Consider the following 17,730-nt stretch of genomic DNA (forward strand, 5'->3'; position numbering starts at 1 on the left):
AACACCAGAAGAAATGCCAAAGACCTCTAGCTCTAGCAACATACTCCTAAGCTTTCTGCATTGAGGCCACAAATTTGAGTACTGCTCATGAAATTTTTTAAACTAAATATTTTCTAGGTTATTGCATGGAATTCTATCTATAACTAGCCTTATGCTCTACTTAATAAAATATTTAGAATATGTTTTCTATCGTTAACAAAAATAGCGGGTAATTTGTATCAGCTAATGATGAAGTGACATGACCTTCGTAGAGTGTACTTTTTATATTTTATAATTTTTATGTTCATATATCTCTGATCTGTCTTATAGTTATCTGCCTTGTATCGTTGTAATTAAGACCAGTATTGTATTGTTACAAGGTTGTGGAATTACAATATTTTCATGTATAGCTTTTTAGAATTTGTGTTTGGCGTGCTTCGGCTAAAAAATATTAATAGTAGACATACTTTTACTGCATGGTTTATGTATGATATAGAGAACAGAAAACATGCCTTAAGCATTGGTATCTTGTGTTTCAAGGGACCATCGTTTCCTCTCCATCCTCTTGTCCTTGACTGGGCATTGTAGATTCTACCTGAAATCACATAATTTTTAGTTAACCATGTGTTTATTTTGGCAGGAAGACGTAAAATTACCTGATGTGTCAAAAATTGAAAATTTCTCAAATGAAGAGAAGGTGCTTATAAATTGGAAAATAAAGTTTGAAAGATTTTGGAAAACCTCCTGTTATTATCTGGAAGATTCGAGTAAGTAAAGAATTTAAAGTCTTTTCATCTTAGATCATTATCATCATCATCATCATCATCATTATTAGCCTTATCCTAATTATTTGGATCAGCATATTGCCGGCTGTTATTTAGAATGTCTTAGTCTCAGATATTTTTGCATTTCTTTTATTACATGCTATTTTTTCAGTCTAGAAAAACATGATTGTGCTCGACTATTAAACCTGTGATTTTAAGTGATATGGGTTGCCTAAGATGTAATTGAGAACAAATTGGGAACAAATGATATGATATTTTTCTAAGATGTAATTGATTTTATTCTTTAGATGTGAAATTCTGTATTACCTAAACCTGATATTTTTTGTGATATATTTAGTTTAAGTTGTTGCTAGTATATGTGGAGCAAGTGTCATGACGGTTTTCTAAGATATAATTTATTTCTATTCTTTAAATATGGAAATTCAGTATTACCTAAGAACTTATTTGATAGTTGTATTAGTTCGTTCGCACTGAAGTTTTTACCCCTTTTTTCATCCCTTGAAAGTTTTTTTTTTTTTTTTTTAACTAGTATAAGCAAATACTTTAAGAAAACGCGATGTTCTTCAATTAAGCACAGCTCATGTATGGGGTGCATTGTAACTCCATACAAAATATGTCAAAATATGAAAAACTACAAGAAACTCATGCCTAAGACCATATAAACATAAATATTTGCACAAACAGTCACTGTGATACACATGTGCCTGCATGCTACTGTGCTGTATGGGTGCATGAATGCGTATGCATGATTATGGTGTGTATTTATTACTACATAAAAGGAATATCGCACATACAGAATAGCAATTTGCTTTTTTTTTTTCATGGTGTCAAACATTTAAATTATAATGTCAGGAGAAGGTAATAGAGAGAAAAATCAGTGTCGAGTATATAACTTACGATTAATTTAGAAATTTTCATGTTAGAGTGGAACATGTTGTATTCATTGCATGCTCCCATTGTTTATATAGCTGTTAATCAAGTCCGTGCAATATTTTTAATTGAAATATGAAGTATTAGATACCTAATGATATTTTGATATAGGGGGTCTTATGATCTAGGGTTTACTAATACAAACCAAAGATGAGATGCATAAAGAAAAACTCATAATTTGTAGTTCCAACTATTAATTCTAGCAAACATAAATCTCTTCTACTATAAATGTTAAATCTCAGCCGTCCCTTAGCAAGTTGATCCCACAGCTAGGATGAGGATCCGTGGGAGGCCCACTTGGATCACGTTAATCTCTTTCCATAGTTAGGTGGTTGATGTAGGAAGGATTATATTAGGGCAATAAAGTTAAGGTAGGGCTATCAAAATCAGGTCATGGGGTCGGGTTCGGGTCCAACCTGAAATTGACGTGGGACTGTTTGACCCAACCCGAACCTGACTCGTTTTTGCAAACGTGTTGATTTTTCGGACCCGAACCCGACCCACTTCGGTTTCGGGTCAACCTGAACCCGACCCGCATATTTTTATCTTCTCTTTTTCGTCGTTGCTATTCGGCTTTGTTCCGCAGGAGGTGTGTAGATTGCACGAGTCGCTTCTTTGGCTCCTTCAGTTCTTCGTTGCATTCGACTTAGCTCCTTTGACGGTGAAAGTTACAACTTTTTGATCGGAAGCAACCACGGGAGCTTGCTCGCTGTGAAGGTAACTTTCTCCCTTTCTACGGTTTGCTTTTCATCTTCTCTTTCTCGTCGTTGTTGTTCAACTTCGCTCCACTACACGGATGATGTTCCCTTCCGATTGAATCAGAAGTTACAACATTTTGATCAGAAGCAACGACAGGGGGCTCACTCGCTCTTTATCTTCTATTTCTCGTCATTGCTGTTCGACTTCGCTCCACGGATGATGTTCCCTTCCCATACGATCAGAAGTTGCAACATTTTGATCGGAAGCAACGACGGGAGCTCACTTGCTCTTTTTATCTTCTCTTTGTCATCGTTGTTGTTCGACTTCGCTCCACGGATGACGTTCTCTTCCCATCAGATCGGAACTTACAACATTTTGATCGGAAGCAATGAAGTTCGCTCGCTGTGAAGCATGGATAAATTCTGTAAATACTCCGAACAATAGGATCCCGGGTCAAAATTAGGTCATTTTCAGTTTTCCTGGTCAACCCGAACCTGACCCAGAATTCGAAACGGATCGAAAATCAGTAGTTGAACCCGACCCGTTTCAGGTTCGGGTCAAATATAGCCTTCATTGCTATCTTTTGACACCACAATGTCTGAAGTTAATTCCCTCCTGAATTTCGATCAAATTGAGGATTCTACGGTAAACTGAAGAGGAGATATCCAAAATATTCAACCTTCTTATCGCTTAAATGAGAAGAATTATTTGAAGTGGTCCTAATTTGTGAAGACCTACTTGAAAGGAAAAGGGAAGATGAATCGCCACATTGGAGCAGGACCAAAAGAAGATCCTTGATTTTGGGCATGGGATGAAGCGAACTCCATGATTATGTTATGGTTGTGGAATTTCGTGACTCCAAAAATTACTTTCATGTTCCTATCTACTACAAAAGGACATATGGGATGTCGCCAGACAAACATTTTCAAAAAACTCAGGATGCTGCCCAAATTTTTGAAATTAAGGTCAAGGTGTGAAGCACAAGACAAAGAAGCAAGACCGTGTGATGGAATACGTCACTCTCCTTGAAAACTTGTGTCAAGAACTTGATCACTACAGATGCATAGAGACCATGTGTCCAGATGATGATGCTATCCTAAAAAAAATTATTGAGAAGGATAGAGTATGATATTCTTGTAGGACTTAATGCGGGGTTTGATTAGGTTAGAGTTCAGATCCATGTCAAAGAGGAGATACCATCGTTAAATGAGACATTTCTCTCATTCGTGCTAAAGAAAGTCGATGAGGGGTAATGCTAGAGCTAAGGGTGTCAATTTCGGGTCATGGATTGGGTTCGGATCGAATCCGGATCTGACCTGGCACTATTCGGGTTCAGGTCAACCCGAGCCATTTTTACAAACGGGTCGATTTTTCGGACCCGAACCCGATCCTCTTCTGGTTCGGGTCAACCCGACCCGACCCGCTACGGGTTAGGTCCTCCGATATTTTCCAGTAGCAGGACATGGCAGCGGCCGCATGCGGGCAGCGGCAGCGCCGCAGCGGGTCAAGCAATGCGCGTTACGCCCAACGGCGCAGGCGGCGACGCGACCCTTGACCTGATGTGATTCGACGCGGACCACAGCTTCAGTGCTTCACACGGTCACGTGGGCAGCCGAGGCAGGCAACGCGGGGCAACGTGCAGACGGGGCAGGCAACATGTGGCAGCCGTTTTTAGGGTCATTCCCGGGTTTCCGGGTTAATCCGAACCCGACCCGGTTTTGCAAATGGGTCAATTTTTTGGATCCAAACCCGACCCGCTTCGGGTTTGGGTCAACCCAAACCCAAAATTTTCGGGTCGGGTCCAATATTGACAGGTCTAGCTAGAGCCAAAGTTTGTTGAAGGTTTAGTAATGGTGACAACCAAAGAGATATTATTGAAGGAAAAATGTAAGGACTCCTCAAAATATAAAGACAAAGACTCCCTTTGGTGCAACTATTGCAAGAAATTAAGACATACAAATGAGACGTGCTGGAAGATACATAAAAAGTCCCATAATAAAGAGTGGAATCAAAGAAGTGGACAAGAGAGCACATCACAAGCTAACACTTTAACAAGTTAGCCCATCCCAGAAACATAGTCCAACCTTTGAGAGCTTAGTAAAAAAGAAACTAATAAGCTAAAAGAACTCCTGGTATCCCCTGAAAAATCACTTGCATCTTTTTTCTTTTGCACTTTCATGTAAGTTTTTTAATTTTATTGGATTAAGTGCTTCTAGAAATCATTTGAAATGTTTATGGATCATTGACTCAGGAGCCATATATCACATGATACAATCCCCTATCCACTTTATTAACTATACTCCCTGCCCAAGTGATAAAAAAATCATCACTGTGAATGATTCTCTCACCATAGTAGCAGGACAAGGAGGCATCCTTATATCCCTCTCGCTCTAAAAAATGTGCTCAACGTACCTCAATTATTCACAAATCTAATCTCAATACAAAAACTTATTAGTGACCATAATTGTCAAGTCTTATTTAACCTTATTGCTTATTTCAGGAATAGGGATCAAGAAAGAAGATTGAACTTGTTAAGGAGAAAGATGGACTATACTACCTGGAAGAGTTGAACAAATTTAATAGTATTGGCTGTATCGTTAATGTCTATTATACGTTATCCCTATTTGATAAAAAATCTATTATTTGGCTTCATCATTTTAGATTAGGACATTTATCTTTTGGTGTCTTAAAAAATATGTATCCAAAATGGAAAATGAATATTTTCATTGTGAAATTTGTGAATTAAACAAATATATATGAGTTTCTTTTCTAAACAAAAATGAGAGATGTGATACCCCTTCTATCTTTGATGCAAAAAAAAAAAGGCTAAAGCCTAGGTATGCAAACTTAGGACACAAGACTTCCTTTCTTAAAACATAAAAACTAACACAAATAAAACAATACAATAGTTTAAACAAACACAATCACTCCTTACAATTTCAATAAAAGTACACAACAATACCATATGACTAATCAAAGCTTTGAGAAGAAGGATACAATGAGGTGTAAACCATGGGTAAAAGAAATATATTAGAAGACCGAGATAAATTAGAAGAAGAAGAGAAGAAGGTAATAGTTTGCAAGCTATTCCAAAATCCTCAGGTTTTTATCCAAAAATAACTACATTTCACTCCCCTAAAACTGCTACAAACAACCCTTATAAATAGAGAGAAAGAAGCTTAAAAGACACCCAATCAGCCGCCCAAAACAGCCAACCAGAACAGGGGAAAGCCAAGGGACAGCAGCAGGAACTGAACAACCACAACAAGGGGAATCGGGAAAGCCAGGGAGCAAGAGCAGAAACCGAACAACCACATCAAGGGGAATCGGGAAAGGAACTTTTATTATGTCCTCTGACCGGACGTAGCTCTACGTTCGGTCAGAGGATTGTTACTCGATTTTTGCTCGGTATTTGGTCGGTATTGTTAGGTATTGTTTGGTAATAATGAGGAATACCGTTCTGTGAAGACCAATACCGAGCAATACCGAGTAATCCCAAAAAATACTGAGTTTTTCTAGAAAAAAATCGATATTTTTTGGGATTCCTCGGTATTGCTCGGTATTTTGTCTTCACATAATGATATTTCTCGTTATTGTTGGTATTGCTCAGTATTTGCTCGGTATTTCTCGTTTTGTGCCTGCGGTTTTAGTGCCGGCCGAACGTAGCTCTTCTTACGTTCACCGGACGTAATAAAAGTTCCCAGGAAAGCCAGGGAGCAGGAGCAGAAACCGAACAACCACAACAAGGGAATCGGGAAAGCCAGGGAGCTGGAGTAGAAACCGAACAACCAAGCCAAAGGCAACAACCCCCCCCCCCCCCGCAAAGGGCAACCCCCCCCCCCCCCCCAAACCATCCCAAAAAGGTGGGTTGGAGGGGGGGGGGGTGTGTGGCAACATTGCTTACATCATTATGGGTTAGAAATTTGGAGAAAAAGGACTGATCTATAAATCAGTCATGTCTTCGTAATTATATAAAATATCAGTAAAGACTGTCAAAATCAAATCAATGTAATAAAATCATATAAGAATGTATGTACTAGATTACTACTTTATAAATTTGACTGATTTATACATGATTGATTTGTAGATCTGACACTCATACTAGATTATTACTTTACTGGCTTCCATACTGTAGTATTTTACTGTTTATAGATTCTACTATTACTGCATGCAAATTTTACTATTTCTACACTGATTTAATAATCATATGAATGTAATTGCTATGATTTGACTGTTGACATGCATATTACTCCTTTGCAGTGCTTTGAATTTAGTTATAGGTTTTGGTAACTTGCTGGACTTTTTAGCTCATTATATGTGATTAAATGATCTCAGGTCAGGATAGTGGAGCAAGAGTGTGAGCCTGGTTAGGATTCTTCAAGTTTTGTTTCTTTTAGTTATTCTTTAGACTCATGATGTAGTAGTTGTGATATGATTATATAGATTCTGAGTATTGTATATGATTTTTGGGAATGAATACATATGTGTGCTTTGATGTTCTAAATTATAGAATTTGTTTTGTTGTTTATTATTGATAGATGATATTAGATAACTCTGGTTTTATTTATTAAAAGATTAAATGAATAATTCTTTCAATTTAAATTCTGGGACATTACAATAATTCGTGCAAGTAAAATACTTCGATCAAAATACTATGGTGAAGACAGATTGCTATTTGGAGTTATAATGACTCTAGAAAAAAATTGGCAAAATCTAAATACGAGCTATTACACCTTGGGGGAGACCAAGGTCAATTGGGGAGCACTCATGATGGAGTTGATGGTGGATGGGAGAAAGGTGGTGATAAGGGGAGATGCAAGACTATCCAAAATTATGATATCTCTTAAAACCATGGTAAGTAGTATACAAGAGGTGGGGGAGGGCTTTATGGTGAACTGCACAGACTAGAGGGAGTTAGATTGTAGGAGGGAGGAGACATACCCCTCTCAGTATAGTCGTTGATCCAACAATTTCATGAGATTTTTCAGCCACCTCAGGGATTGCTACCAACAAGGGAGCATGAGCACTCGATCACTTTGAGGGAAGGTATATCACCCATCAACGTCAGGCCCTACCGTGATCCTCAATTTTCGAAAGATTAAATTGAGAAGTTGATTAGAGAAATGCTGGAGGTAGGAATTATCAAGCCCAGTGTTAGTCCTTTTTCGAGCGCATTATTATTGGTTAAGGAAAAAGATGACACTTGGAGGTTTTGTGTGGATTACAATGTAGTAAATAAGGAGACTGTGCCAGACAAGTTTCTTATACCAGTGATAGATGAGTTGTTGGATGAGTTGAGTGGGACGATGATCTTCACTAAAATAGATCTGAAGTTAGGATATCATTAGATCAGAATGAAGAAGGAAGATGTGCCCAAGATTGCTTTCAGAACTCATGAGGGGCATTATGAGTTCTTAGTGATGCCTTTTGGCCTCACTAACATTCCAACCACATTTCAATCACTCATAAACAAGGTATTCATATCCTATCTCAGGCGATTTGTCTTGGTGTTTTTTGATGCTATCCTAATTTACGGCAGGATAGAGGAGCATTAGGAGCACTTAAGGAGGGTGTTAGAGGTGTTGTAGGAGCACTAGCTGAGGGCCAACCTGAAGAAATGTTGTTTTGCCCATGCCAGTGTGGAGTATTTGGGCCATATTGTGTTTAGAGAAGGGGTGGCAGCAGACCAATAAAAAATTGAAGCTATGTTGATATGGCCGTTGCTGAAGAATCTGAAGAAGCTGAGAGGATTCCTAGGATTGATAAGATATTACATGATGTTCGTGAAGGGGTACAACAACATAGCATGGCCACTAACAGAGCAGTTGAAGAAGGATGATTTCCTATGAGGGAGGCAGCCACAACAGCTTTTGAGAGCTTGAAAAAGGCTATGACAACTGTATTAGTCTTAGCATTACCGGACTTCACTTAGGTATTCATGGTGGAGATAGATGCTTATGGATATGGATTGGGGGCAGCACTCATGCATAATCATCGGCCCATTGCCTATTTCAGCCAAGTGTTGATAGCTAAAGCCAGACTGAAGTCTATTTATGAGCGGAAGTTGATGGCCATTGAATTAGCCATCCAAAAGTGGCGGCCCTACTTATTAGGTAGGCATTTCATTGTTAGAATGGATTAGCAGAGTCTGAAGTACTTGTTGGAGCAGTGGATGGTGACAGAGGAGCATCAAAGGTGGCTGTCCAAATTACTGGGGTATGATTGGGAAATCCATTACATGCCAGGAGTGGAGAATAAGGCAGCAGATGCCTTGTCCAGATGTATGGGGGAGTTGAAGGCAACAATAGTGTCGATCCCATTGATGTTAGATTGGGAGGCCATAAAGGAGGAGAGTGATAGGGATGAAGAGTTGGGAAAGATCAGGGATGATTTATTAAGGGAATGGGGTAGCCACCTAGGATATTCTTTGGAGGGGGAGAGACTTCTTTACCAGGGAAGGTTTGTGATGCTTAGGACATCAGTCCACATTCCACACTTGCTACAGGAGTTCCATGGGAGCGCTGTTGGGGGTCACTCTGGGGTGCATAAGATATACATGAGACTAGCTTCAAAGCTGTACTAGAAGGGAATGCATAAGATGTGAAGGAGTTGGTAGCCAGATGTGAGATCTATCAATGGAACAAGTATATGATCATGTCTTCAGGAGGATTACTAAAACCATTAGCTTTATCAGGTCGGATATGGGAGGAGGTATCCATGGATTTCATAGATGGATTATTCCAATTAGAAGGGTTCATAGTGATCCTGGTGGTGGTGGACCGATTGAGCAAGTATGCTCATTTCATTCCATTATGACATCCATACACCATAGTGACAGTGACATTATCTCTCATCAAAGAGGTGGTTAGATTGCATGGAATACCATAGGCTATAGTATCCGACAGGGATAAGATGTTCCTCAGCCATTTTTTAAGGGAGTTGTTCAGGCTATAGGGGACAGTATTGTAGAGGAGCACCGCCTACCACCTACAGACGGATGACCAAACAGAAGTGGTCAACATGAGTTTGGAAACTTACCTAAGATGCTTTGTGTCGGAGACACCCAAGTTATGGGACAAGTAGCTAGGGTGGGCCGAGTATTGGTAAAATATCTCTTATCATTCTACTTCTCAGATGACTCCATTCAATGTGTTGTATGGAACAGACCCTCCTCATCTAGTGAATTTTGGGCATAGGAACACACCAATTTCTTCAGTAGAGGAGCATCTGGACGAGCGAGATAGGGTGCTAGAAGAACTGAAGAGGCATCTACTAAGGGGCCAACAAATTATGAAGAAACAGATAGATGGGCATATGAAGGACATCCAATTCGAGGTAGGGGAGAGGGTATTCTTGAAGCTCTGGCCTTACAAAAAAAAGATAGTCATCAACAAGAGGAATAAGAAGCTTGCCCCATGGTATTTTGGGCCATATGAGATAGTGGAGAAGATTGGAGCTATGGCTTATCAACTGAAACTACCATTAACGAAAACTATACATCCGGTATTCCATGTATCACATCGATCTAAGGAGGGCAATTGGAGATTATGCAGCAAGCTCTGAGTTATCAATGACGCTAACTGAGGATCTAGAGGTGATTTTTGGACCCTTGGAGCTGATGGCGGTTCTCCAGAGAGAAGATGGAGCTAAGGAAATGCTGATCAAGTGGAAGAATCTTCCGGACTACGACGCGACATGGGAGCCTTGTGAGAGGATGAAGCATCATTTTTCTTCCTTGCGCTTTGAGGACAATGTGATTCTTTGGGAGGGAGGTATTGTTAGGCCGGTTCAGCTTGAATCGACCCCTTTTAATGGGCCGGTTCAGGTTTACAAAAGGAGGGATAGTGGCAAGAGAGAGAGAGAGAGAGAGGAGGTGGGGTCCACTAGAGATTCAAATTCAAATGTTTGGGAGCCCGACAAGGGCTGATTTGTCTTTTGGCTTTAATGATTAATTGTATGCTTTAAGTAGGAGGGAGGAATTAGGGTTAGGGTTATTCTTGATTATTGTGGTTGATTTGGAGTCTTGTTCTTGGTGTCTTGGGCCCTAACTTCGTCTAGGGATTGGGAGAGAACGATCCTCTTTCTGAATTGAGGATTAATTGTATCTTGTTTTCCTTGCTCCGTTAGTTCTTCCTTTGCAATAAAACTACTATTTTTGTTGTGTTTTCCATAGTTTTTGTGAAGTTTCTCGTTGTTTTGTTTCTATTGTTAGTGTTTACTTGAGATCTTCAAGTGTTTCCTAACAACATCATTGATAGTAGATTTTTGAAATAAAGTCATTTAGATATCACATCTATGGACTTAATGATATGAGCTGTGAATCACCATCATGAGAAATTTTACTTGAGAAAAATCCAGCAATTAAAACTAAATGAACATGATGTTTTTTGATCTTTCTTGAATATGATGTACAAATGAGTAAAAGCTTAAAATAGTTTCTTGACTATCAATAAATGTCCAATTTAGTCCCAGAGTTTTGCACTGCCCTATTTTAATTCGTTGACTATTTAAAATTGAGCCAAATTGGCTCTTGGCTGTTTAAATTAACGGGGAGAGCCAAAGAGATTCATTTCATTGGGGGCATTTAGGTAAAATATCTGTTTACGCTTCCCGTTATAACCCCTCGACTCGTTTCTGCTATATGCCCTGGCGATCGATTTGTGCGAGGTGAAGCTACTTAGAACGAGACGCGAACAACCCAGGGTGGCGCGAGCGAGCAAGGCGTGCTTCGATTTGCATTTTGGATTTGCATGCAGCTGCAAGACAGACGACACACCACAAGCGGGACACCATGCAGGGCTATTTGGACACATGAAGAAAGATGGCTACCTTCACAATGAGCAAGCTCCCGTCATTACTTCCGATCTTATAGAAGAATGACAAGGAGGTGTTACTTCGGATTTAATAGGAAGGAACTTAGTTGAAGAAGACAAAGAAGTTATTTAGTGACTCATTCAAAACTCTATCTCTTACGCGAAACAGGCGATGTCGAAGAGCAACGAACAACCAAAGAAGAGGAAAAAGCAAACTTGCGACTATAGCCAGATAGCATAATAGGCATTGCCAGAGAAATATAACATATGAGGAATAAGTTGGCACAATTTTAATGTTTTAGGGACTAAATTGGAGGAATGTGAAACTCTGAGATTATATTGGACATTTATCAATAGTCCTGGGACTATTTTGAGGTTTTACTCTTGTCCAAATCATAATATAAAATTATGTAATTGAACACAAACTAGATATGATCCCTGTATCATAAAATCAACGACAACTAGGAACATGAACAATGCTTCTTGTATATGATTGATTTGATTTTCATAGATGGATTATCCCGATTAGAAGGGTTCATAGTGATCCTGGTGGTGGTGGACCGATTGAGCAAGTATGCTCATTTCATTCCATTATGGCATCCATACACCATAGTGACAGTGACATCAGCTCTCATCAAACAGGTGGTTAGATTGCATGGAATACCATAAGCTATAGTATCCGATAGGGATAAGATGTTCCTCAGCCATTTTTGAAGGGAGTTGTTCAGGCTATATGGGACAGTATTGAAGAGGAGCACCGCCTACCACCTACAGATGGATGGCCAAAAAGAAGTGGTCAACATGAGCTTGGAAACTTACCTAAGATGCTTTGTGTCGGAGACACCCAAGTTATGGGACAAGTAGCTAGGGTGGGCCGAGTATTGGTACAATATCTCTTATCATTCTACTTCTCAGATGACTCCATTCAAGGTGTTGTATGGAACAGACCCTACTCATCTAGTGAATTTTGGGCATAGGAACACACCAATTTCTTCAATAGAGGAGTATCTGGACGAGCGAGATAGGGTGCTAGAAGAACTGAAGAGGCATCTACTAAGGGGCCAACAACTTATGAAGAAACAAATAGATGGGCATATGAAGGACATCCAATTCGAGGTAGGGGAGAGGGTATTCTTGAAGCTCTGACCTTACAAAAAAAAGATAATCATCAACAGGAGGAATAAGAAGCTTGCCCCATGGTATTTTGGGCCATATGAGATAGTGGAGAAGATTGGAGCTGTGGCATATCAACTGAAACTACCATTAACGAAAACTATACATCCGGCATTCCATGTATCACATCTAAGGAGGGCAATTGGAGATTATGCAGCAAGCTCTGAGTTATCAATGACGCTAACTGAGGATCTAGAGGTGATTCTAGGACCCTTGGAGCTGATGGCAGTTCTCTAGAGAGAAGATGGAGCTAAGGAAATGCTGATCAAGTGGAAGAAACTTCTGGACTACGAAGCGACATGGGAGCCTTGTGAGAGGATGAAGCATCATTTTTCTTCCTTGCGCTTTGAGGACAATGTGATTCTTTGGGAGGGAGGTATTGTTAGGCCGGTTCAGCCTAAATCGACCCCTTTTAATGGGTCGGTTCAGGTTTACAAAAGGAGGGATAGTGGCGAGAGAGAGAGAGAGAGAGAGAGAGAGAGAGAGAGAGAGAGAGGGAGGGATTGGGAGAGAATGATCCTCTTTCCGAATTGAGGATTAATTGTATCTTGTTTTCCTTGCTCTGTTAGTTCTTCCTTTGCAATAAAACTACTATTTTTGTTGTGTTTTCCATCAGTTTTTGTGAAGTTTCTCGTTGTTTTGTTTCTATTGTTAGGGTTTACTTGAGATCTTCAAGTATTTCCTAACAACATCATTGATAGTAGATTTCTAAAATAAAGTCATTTAGATATCACATCTATGGACTTAATGATATGAGCTGTGAATCACCATCATGAGAAATTTTACTTGAGAAAAATCTAACTATTAAAACTAAATGAACATGATGTTTTTTGATCTTTCTTGAATATGATGTACAAATGAGTAAAAGCTTAAAATAGTTTCTTGACTATCAATAACATGTCTATCCCTTTTGATATGACATTCCCAAATTATTGTATGTTATGTACATAAGATATTTACTGGAGTTTGAAGATAAAAAATTGTGAACATTTAACTGCAAATCGAATATTGTCTCATATTGTGGACCATTCTAATATAACTGAACTCTTGGTATTCATTCAGGCTTCATTTGGTACGGCTTTCTTACTGCTTCTTAAAGCAGCTTTCTAATAATTTTTATACTAGAAAGCTGCTTTAAGAAGCAGTAAGAAAGCCGTCCCAAACGAAGCCTCAGCTGATTTCCTTGCTTCACTCTGCTTCCTTGTCACATATTGTCTCATCATTAAATTAGTGTTTTTTTGGCTCCAGTTTTTTCTTACGCTCTAGTTTAAACATTGGTCTCACCGTTGTCATGGGAAAAATGTTAATGTCAGAAAGACAAGATGCTGAGATTGAGCAATATGCTGAGAAGCTTAAGCGCAAGGGACAGCAACCACAACATTTTGGAACTTATATGAAGCTTAATGTGTCAAATTTCCCTGCTGAACTGATACAAGGTATAGTGCCTTCTTTAGCAGCTTTAACTGACTGGCTCTTGAAAGTTTAACTTTTTGAGATAGAAGCTATAATCTATCTGATAAATGTTGTTCTAATTTTCTTTTGGAACTAGTTGATTATTATGGTCAAGCTACTGTAATTTTTAGAGTTTTTGGAGACAGCTGATAGTTCTCATTTGTTTTAGGTGGAAAAAGGGGACACGACAGCAAAAGACTTCGTTGGGATACAAAACGAGGTTTGGCAGAAATTGACTATTTGACTTGGTCTTCCTTAGTGAATATGTTATCTATAAGCTCTATATCAAATACTTTTGTTTAGTTCTTATTCAACGAGTGAATTAATAAAATTTATCTTAACATATTATGATGCTAACCGTTCCATAGCTAGTGATTTGGAGCCCATTGCAGTGAATTTCTCATGGTATATATAAATTCTTTTTTTTTTCTTTTTTTAATGGGTTTGTTTTCTAAATGTCGATCATTTTCGAGTTAAATTCTAAAGCAGTTTTCAAGTAGCTAGATGCTAATTCTGTAGCTACTGCTGAGGTTAACTTTCTTCTTTTTCTTTGTGATTATGCTCACCAAGTGCCCTTACTATTATTCTAAGAGGGTTCTTTTCATCAAAATCAAGTCGCTTACTAAAATTAAAAGCTTTGGTGTGCTGATGAGACTGGTATTTACCTTTGCTTTGGCGCATCCACAGCACACTTCTGCCTGATTTTGCTTCTGCTTACCGAGTCCACACACACACACACACATATATGCAACAATGTGATTTTGAAGGAACAATGCTTATTTCAAATTTTCTCTTTTTTTGGGCACTAGATGAATTCAGTTTGTTTGACAAGCTTGAAGAGAAAGAGAAGGTGAGTGAATGAAGATTATAGTTCTCTTTACATATTTTTTGAACTTTTAGCAAGTTGAACAACTATGAAGTGGTAATTAACCCATTGAAGCTGCTGTCCTTGTATTTTATTTACAATTCTTTTTTTCTACCTTTGATATTCCACACCCCTCCTTTCCATCTTTTATCCCTCCATCTCTCTGCCCCCCTAACCCATTTTTTCCTGGCCCCTTCGGTCGATCACATCTCTCTCACATTTTCGACCATTTTCTCTGTTTACGCACCCTGTTCATGGGAACACATTGCTTCACATCGAACTAAACTTTGTACTGGTCACTCGAAGTCTTCCTGTACCTTGTGCTTCTGATAATCTTCCAGCAAATGAAAATGCAAGCATCTATCTGATTTTCCAGGATGGTGATGGAAAGGATAATAGTGTAAAGGAAAAGAAAGATGGTGATGAAGAAGAGGAAGAAGATTTAGAGAATGAAGAGGCAGAAAGCTCGGAGGATGATTATGCTCAGGTATTAGCTAAATCTTGAAAAACCTTTTAGTGTGGTTATCATGTTATGATCTTTTCAGGGATGTTTTTGTGTTATCACCTTCTTTTTCAAGTATGTTTGATGTTGTTGTTGTTGTACAACTCCATTGACTTCTCAGAGTGTTCGATGAGGTTTGTTGCCAGGATGGTCTGTGTGTTTGGTCTATAGGCTGTTTTTGGATTACATTACTAAGGCTTCGTTTGGGACGGTTTACTACTTCTTAAAATAGCTTTCTAGTATAAAATTTTTAATTTTTAAACTAAAAATCTGTTTAAAAAGCAATAAAAAACTGTCCCAAACGTAGCCTAAGTTTTATCCTTCTCTAATAGTAGATGGATGACCTAGTAAATAATCATAATAACTTGAAGGTATATTAGATAGTGATTAAAAAAAAAGAGAGGGTATATTAGATAGTGATTTAATGGATTTTAGCTTGTTCACTGAGTTTCTATTTAGTAATCTTGGCCCAATGTTCGTTAAACATCTCTTAAGACTGAAAATTGAATTAGATATATAAATAATTGCTGGAAAGTCAACTGAATTATATATTTTTCTGCACAGAATGAATACTTTGATGATGATGAGGATGATTTCAACAGAGATGACGACCCAGGTAAGCATATCAAAGCATCCTCTTCTCTGTGGATATGCCAGTTTTTGGCCTCATGACAAAGTTGCTCTATTATGTTACATCTTAAGCCCAGAACAGATATTGCTGAACTTCTTTGATATTTGCCAATTTTTTTTGCTTTTAATATGTTGATAAATTTCTTAATTCGGATTCTTCAGTGGAAGACTACTATGACTGAAGGAGCAGCGCTTCAATGTCAGCTGTAAGCAAAGGTAATAAATATCTGTCTTTTTGTATCCTAACACTAATTTTGCCCCCGGATTCTCAAATCTTATGTGGACCTGAAGACTCTCTTCTGTATTATGTCTTATAGGCCATATGGGAGCTAAAACTGGACGCGGTAGCAGATTTATGTTATTCTCTTCTTCAAAAGGTACATTTGGTGCGGATCGAGCTGTGGCTTCTTGATTGAGATGGCTTCAGATTAAGGATCCAACTGTAAAACCCGAAAAATATTGATCATCGGCGTCACACATATTTCGATGTGCCGCAACTAAATTAGACGAAATTTTGAAGTCGTCGGAATTCGACGCAATTAATTTTGTTAGATTCTACGCGAAATTTCAATCGATATGATATAAAAGACTTGTACTTAATTTCATGTGAATTTGAAGTTAAAGATGGATGAAGAAAATATCAATAGGATGAAGAAAATATCAATAAAAATTATTTTGCTAATGTCTAAATAGCCCTCCTAACTCTTAAGGGAAGTTTTAGGCTTGAAGGGCACATGTGTAATTTTCCCACACACCTTAAATCCTTAAGGGACCGAATATTTTGGTCCCTTGTGTTTTGCTTCGGTTGGCATGTGTTATGGAATGGATTATGTGTATGGGAGGTTTCCTTAAGCATGTGTTATGTAATGGATAAAAATGAGTTTTCAAAAGTTAAGGTTTTGATGAAATTTCAAATTTAGAAAAATTAGAAGTAAGATTAATTAGAATTGGGAAAGGGTTAAATTAGGAAGTTTAAGAAAACATATGGGTAGGTTCTTTATTCTCATAGTTTAGGGATTTAAGAAAGTTTATGTGGGAACATGTGACATCTACACATTGTGTTATGTTTCTTTTAGATATTGAACGTGTAAATGAAGAATTCGATAGGGCAATCGGTAAGTCACACACTGCGGTGAGGTAGATAAAAATGTAGCTCTTTAAAATTTGAAAATTTTTATCTTTCCGAACGATATCATGGTCTTATACTCTCATGTGATTAGTTTATCTTTTAAATGTAATTTGTACTTTCATATGTGGCTTAGCATGTTCTTACGTGAATACTTTAGAATATATAATGCAAATGCATATCTCTCATGTGATGATTGTAGAAAGTACAAAGCTTATGTTTCTTTTTATACGTAATGCATATGTAATCATATCTCCTTTTTTATGAAATTGTGTAATCATGTAGCAACATATGGGAACATTAGATCATACGCATTAATGACATGTTAAAGTTTCTTTTATGAATAAATATTGAATGTTTGCATGTGTATGTTTGATGTAGAGTGTCAATGATAAATGGACTCTTCGGAGCCAAATGATAAAAGAATGACCAATTGAAAAATGTACATGATTAGTACAAAACAAATGATACTTCTGTGACAGGTGATTAATATTATATTACTATAATATCATGTCATTATGTTATAGGTATAAGATGTATCAAATGAATCATGAATTCTTAATGAAAAAGGGTTGTAAGTTTATGCAAAGCAAGAGAACATATAGATTGACTTAGAAGCATTTTACTTTAGTTGATATATATGGCATATTGATTGTTTTTTTTACTTAGAAGTATATACATGTTGTACTCTTTCCCTTGCCTCTAAATTTTATTGAATATCATTTTATCTACTGAGTTGAGACTCACCCAACTTATGAAATCTTTTTCAGGTGAAC

The 17,730-nt window shown here is 38.0% G+C and overlaps 1 protein-coding gene across 1 annotated transcript in view; it reads left to right on the forward strand.

Annotated features, from left to right (window-relative positions):
* LOC110103321 (glutamic acid-rich protein-like) overlaps nucleotides 1-16,433 on the forward strand; it is a 30,498-nt gene extending 14,065 nt beyond the window's left edge. The window contains exons 3-10 of the mRNA XM_028693396.1: nucleotides 620-746; nucleotides 13,693-13,815; nucleotides 14,001-14,051; nucleotides 14,641-14,681; nucleotides 15,073-15,183; nucleotides 15,763-15,814; nucleotides 15,991-16,044; nucleotides 16,158-16,433. Coding sequence (XP_028549229.1) covers nucleotides 620-746; nucleotides 13,693-13,815; nucleotides 14,001-14,051; nucleotides 14,641-14,681; nucleotides 15,073-15,183; nucleotides 15,763-15,814; nucleotides 15,991-16,010 — 525 coding nt within the window. The 3' untranslated portion in view covers nucleotides 16,011-16,044; nucleotides 16,158-16,433. The remainder of the gene's footprint in view (nucleotides 1-619; nucleotides 747-13,692; nucleotides 13,816-14,000; nucleotides 14,052-14,640; nucleotides 14,682-15,072; nucleotides 15,184-15,762; nucleotides 15,815-15,990; nucleotides 16,045-16,157) is intronic.
* Nucleotides 16,434-17,730: the final 1,297 nt, after the last annotated feature.

This window comes from Dendrobium catenatum, unplaced genomic scaffold (assembly GCF_001605985.2).
Source record: "Dendrobium catenatum unplaced genomic scaffold, ASM160598v2 fragScaff_scaffold_266, whole genome shotgun sequence".
NCBI lineage: Eukaryota > Viridiplantae > Streptophyta > Magnoliopsida > Asparagales > Orchidaceae > Dendrobium > Dendrobium catenatum.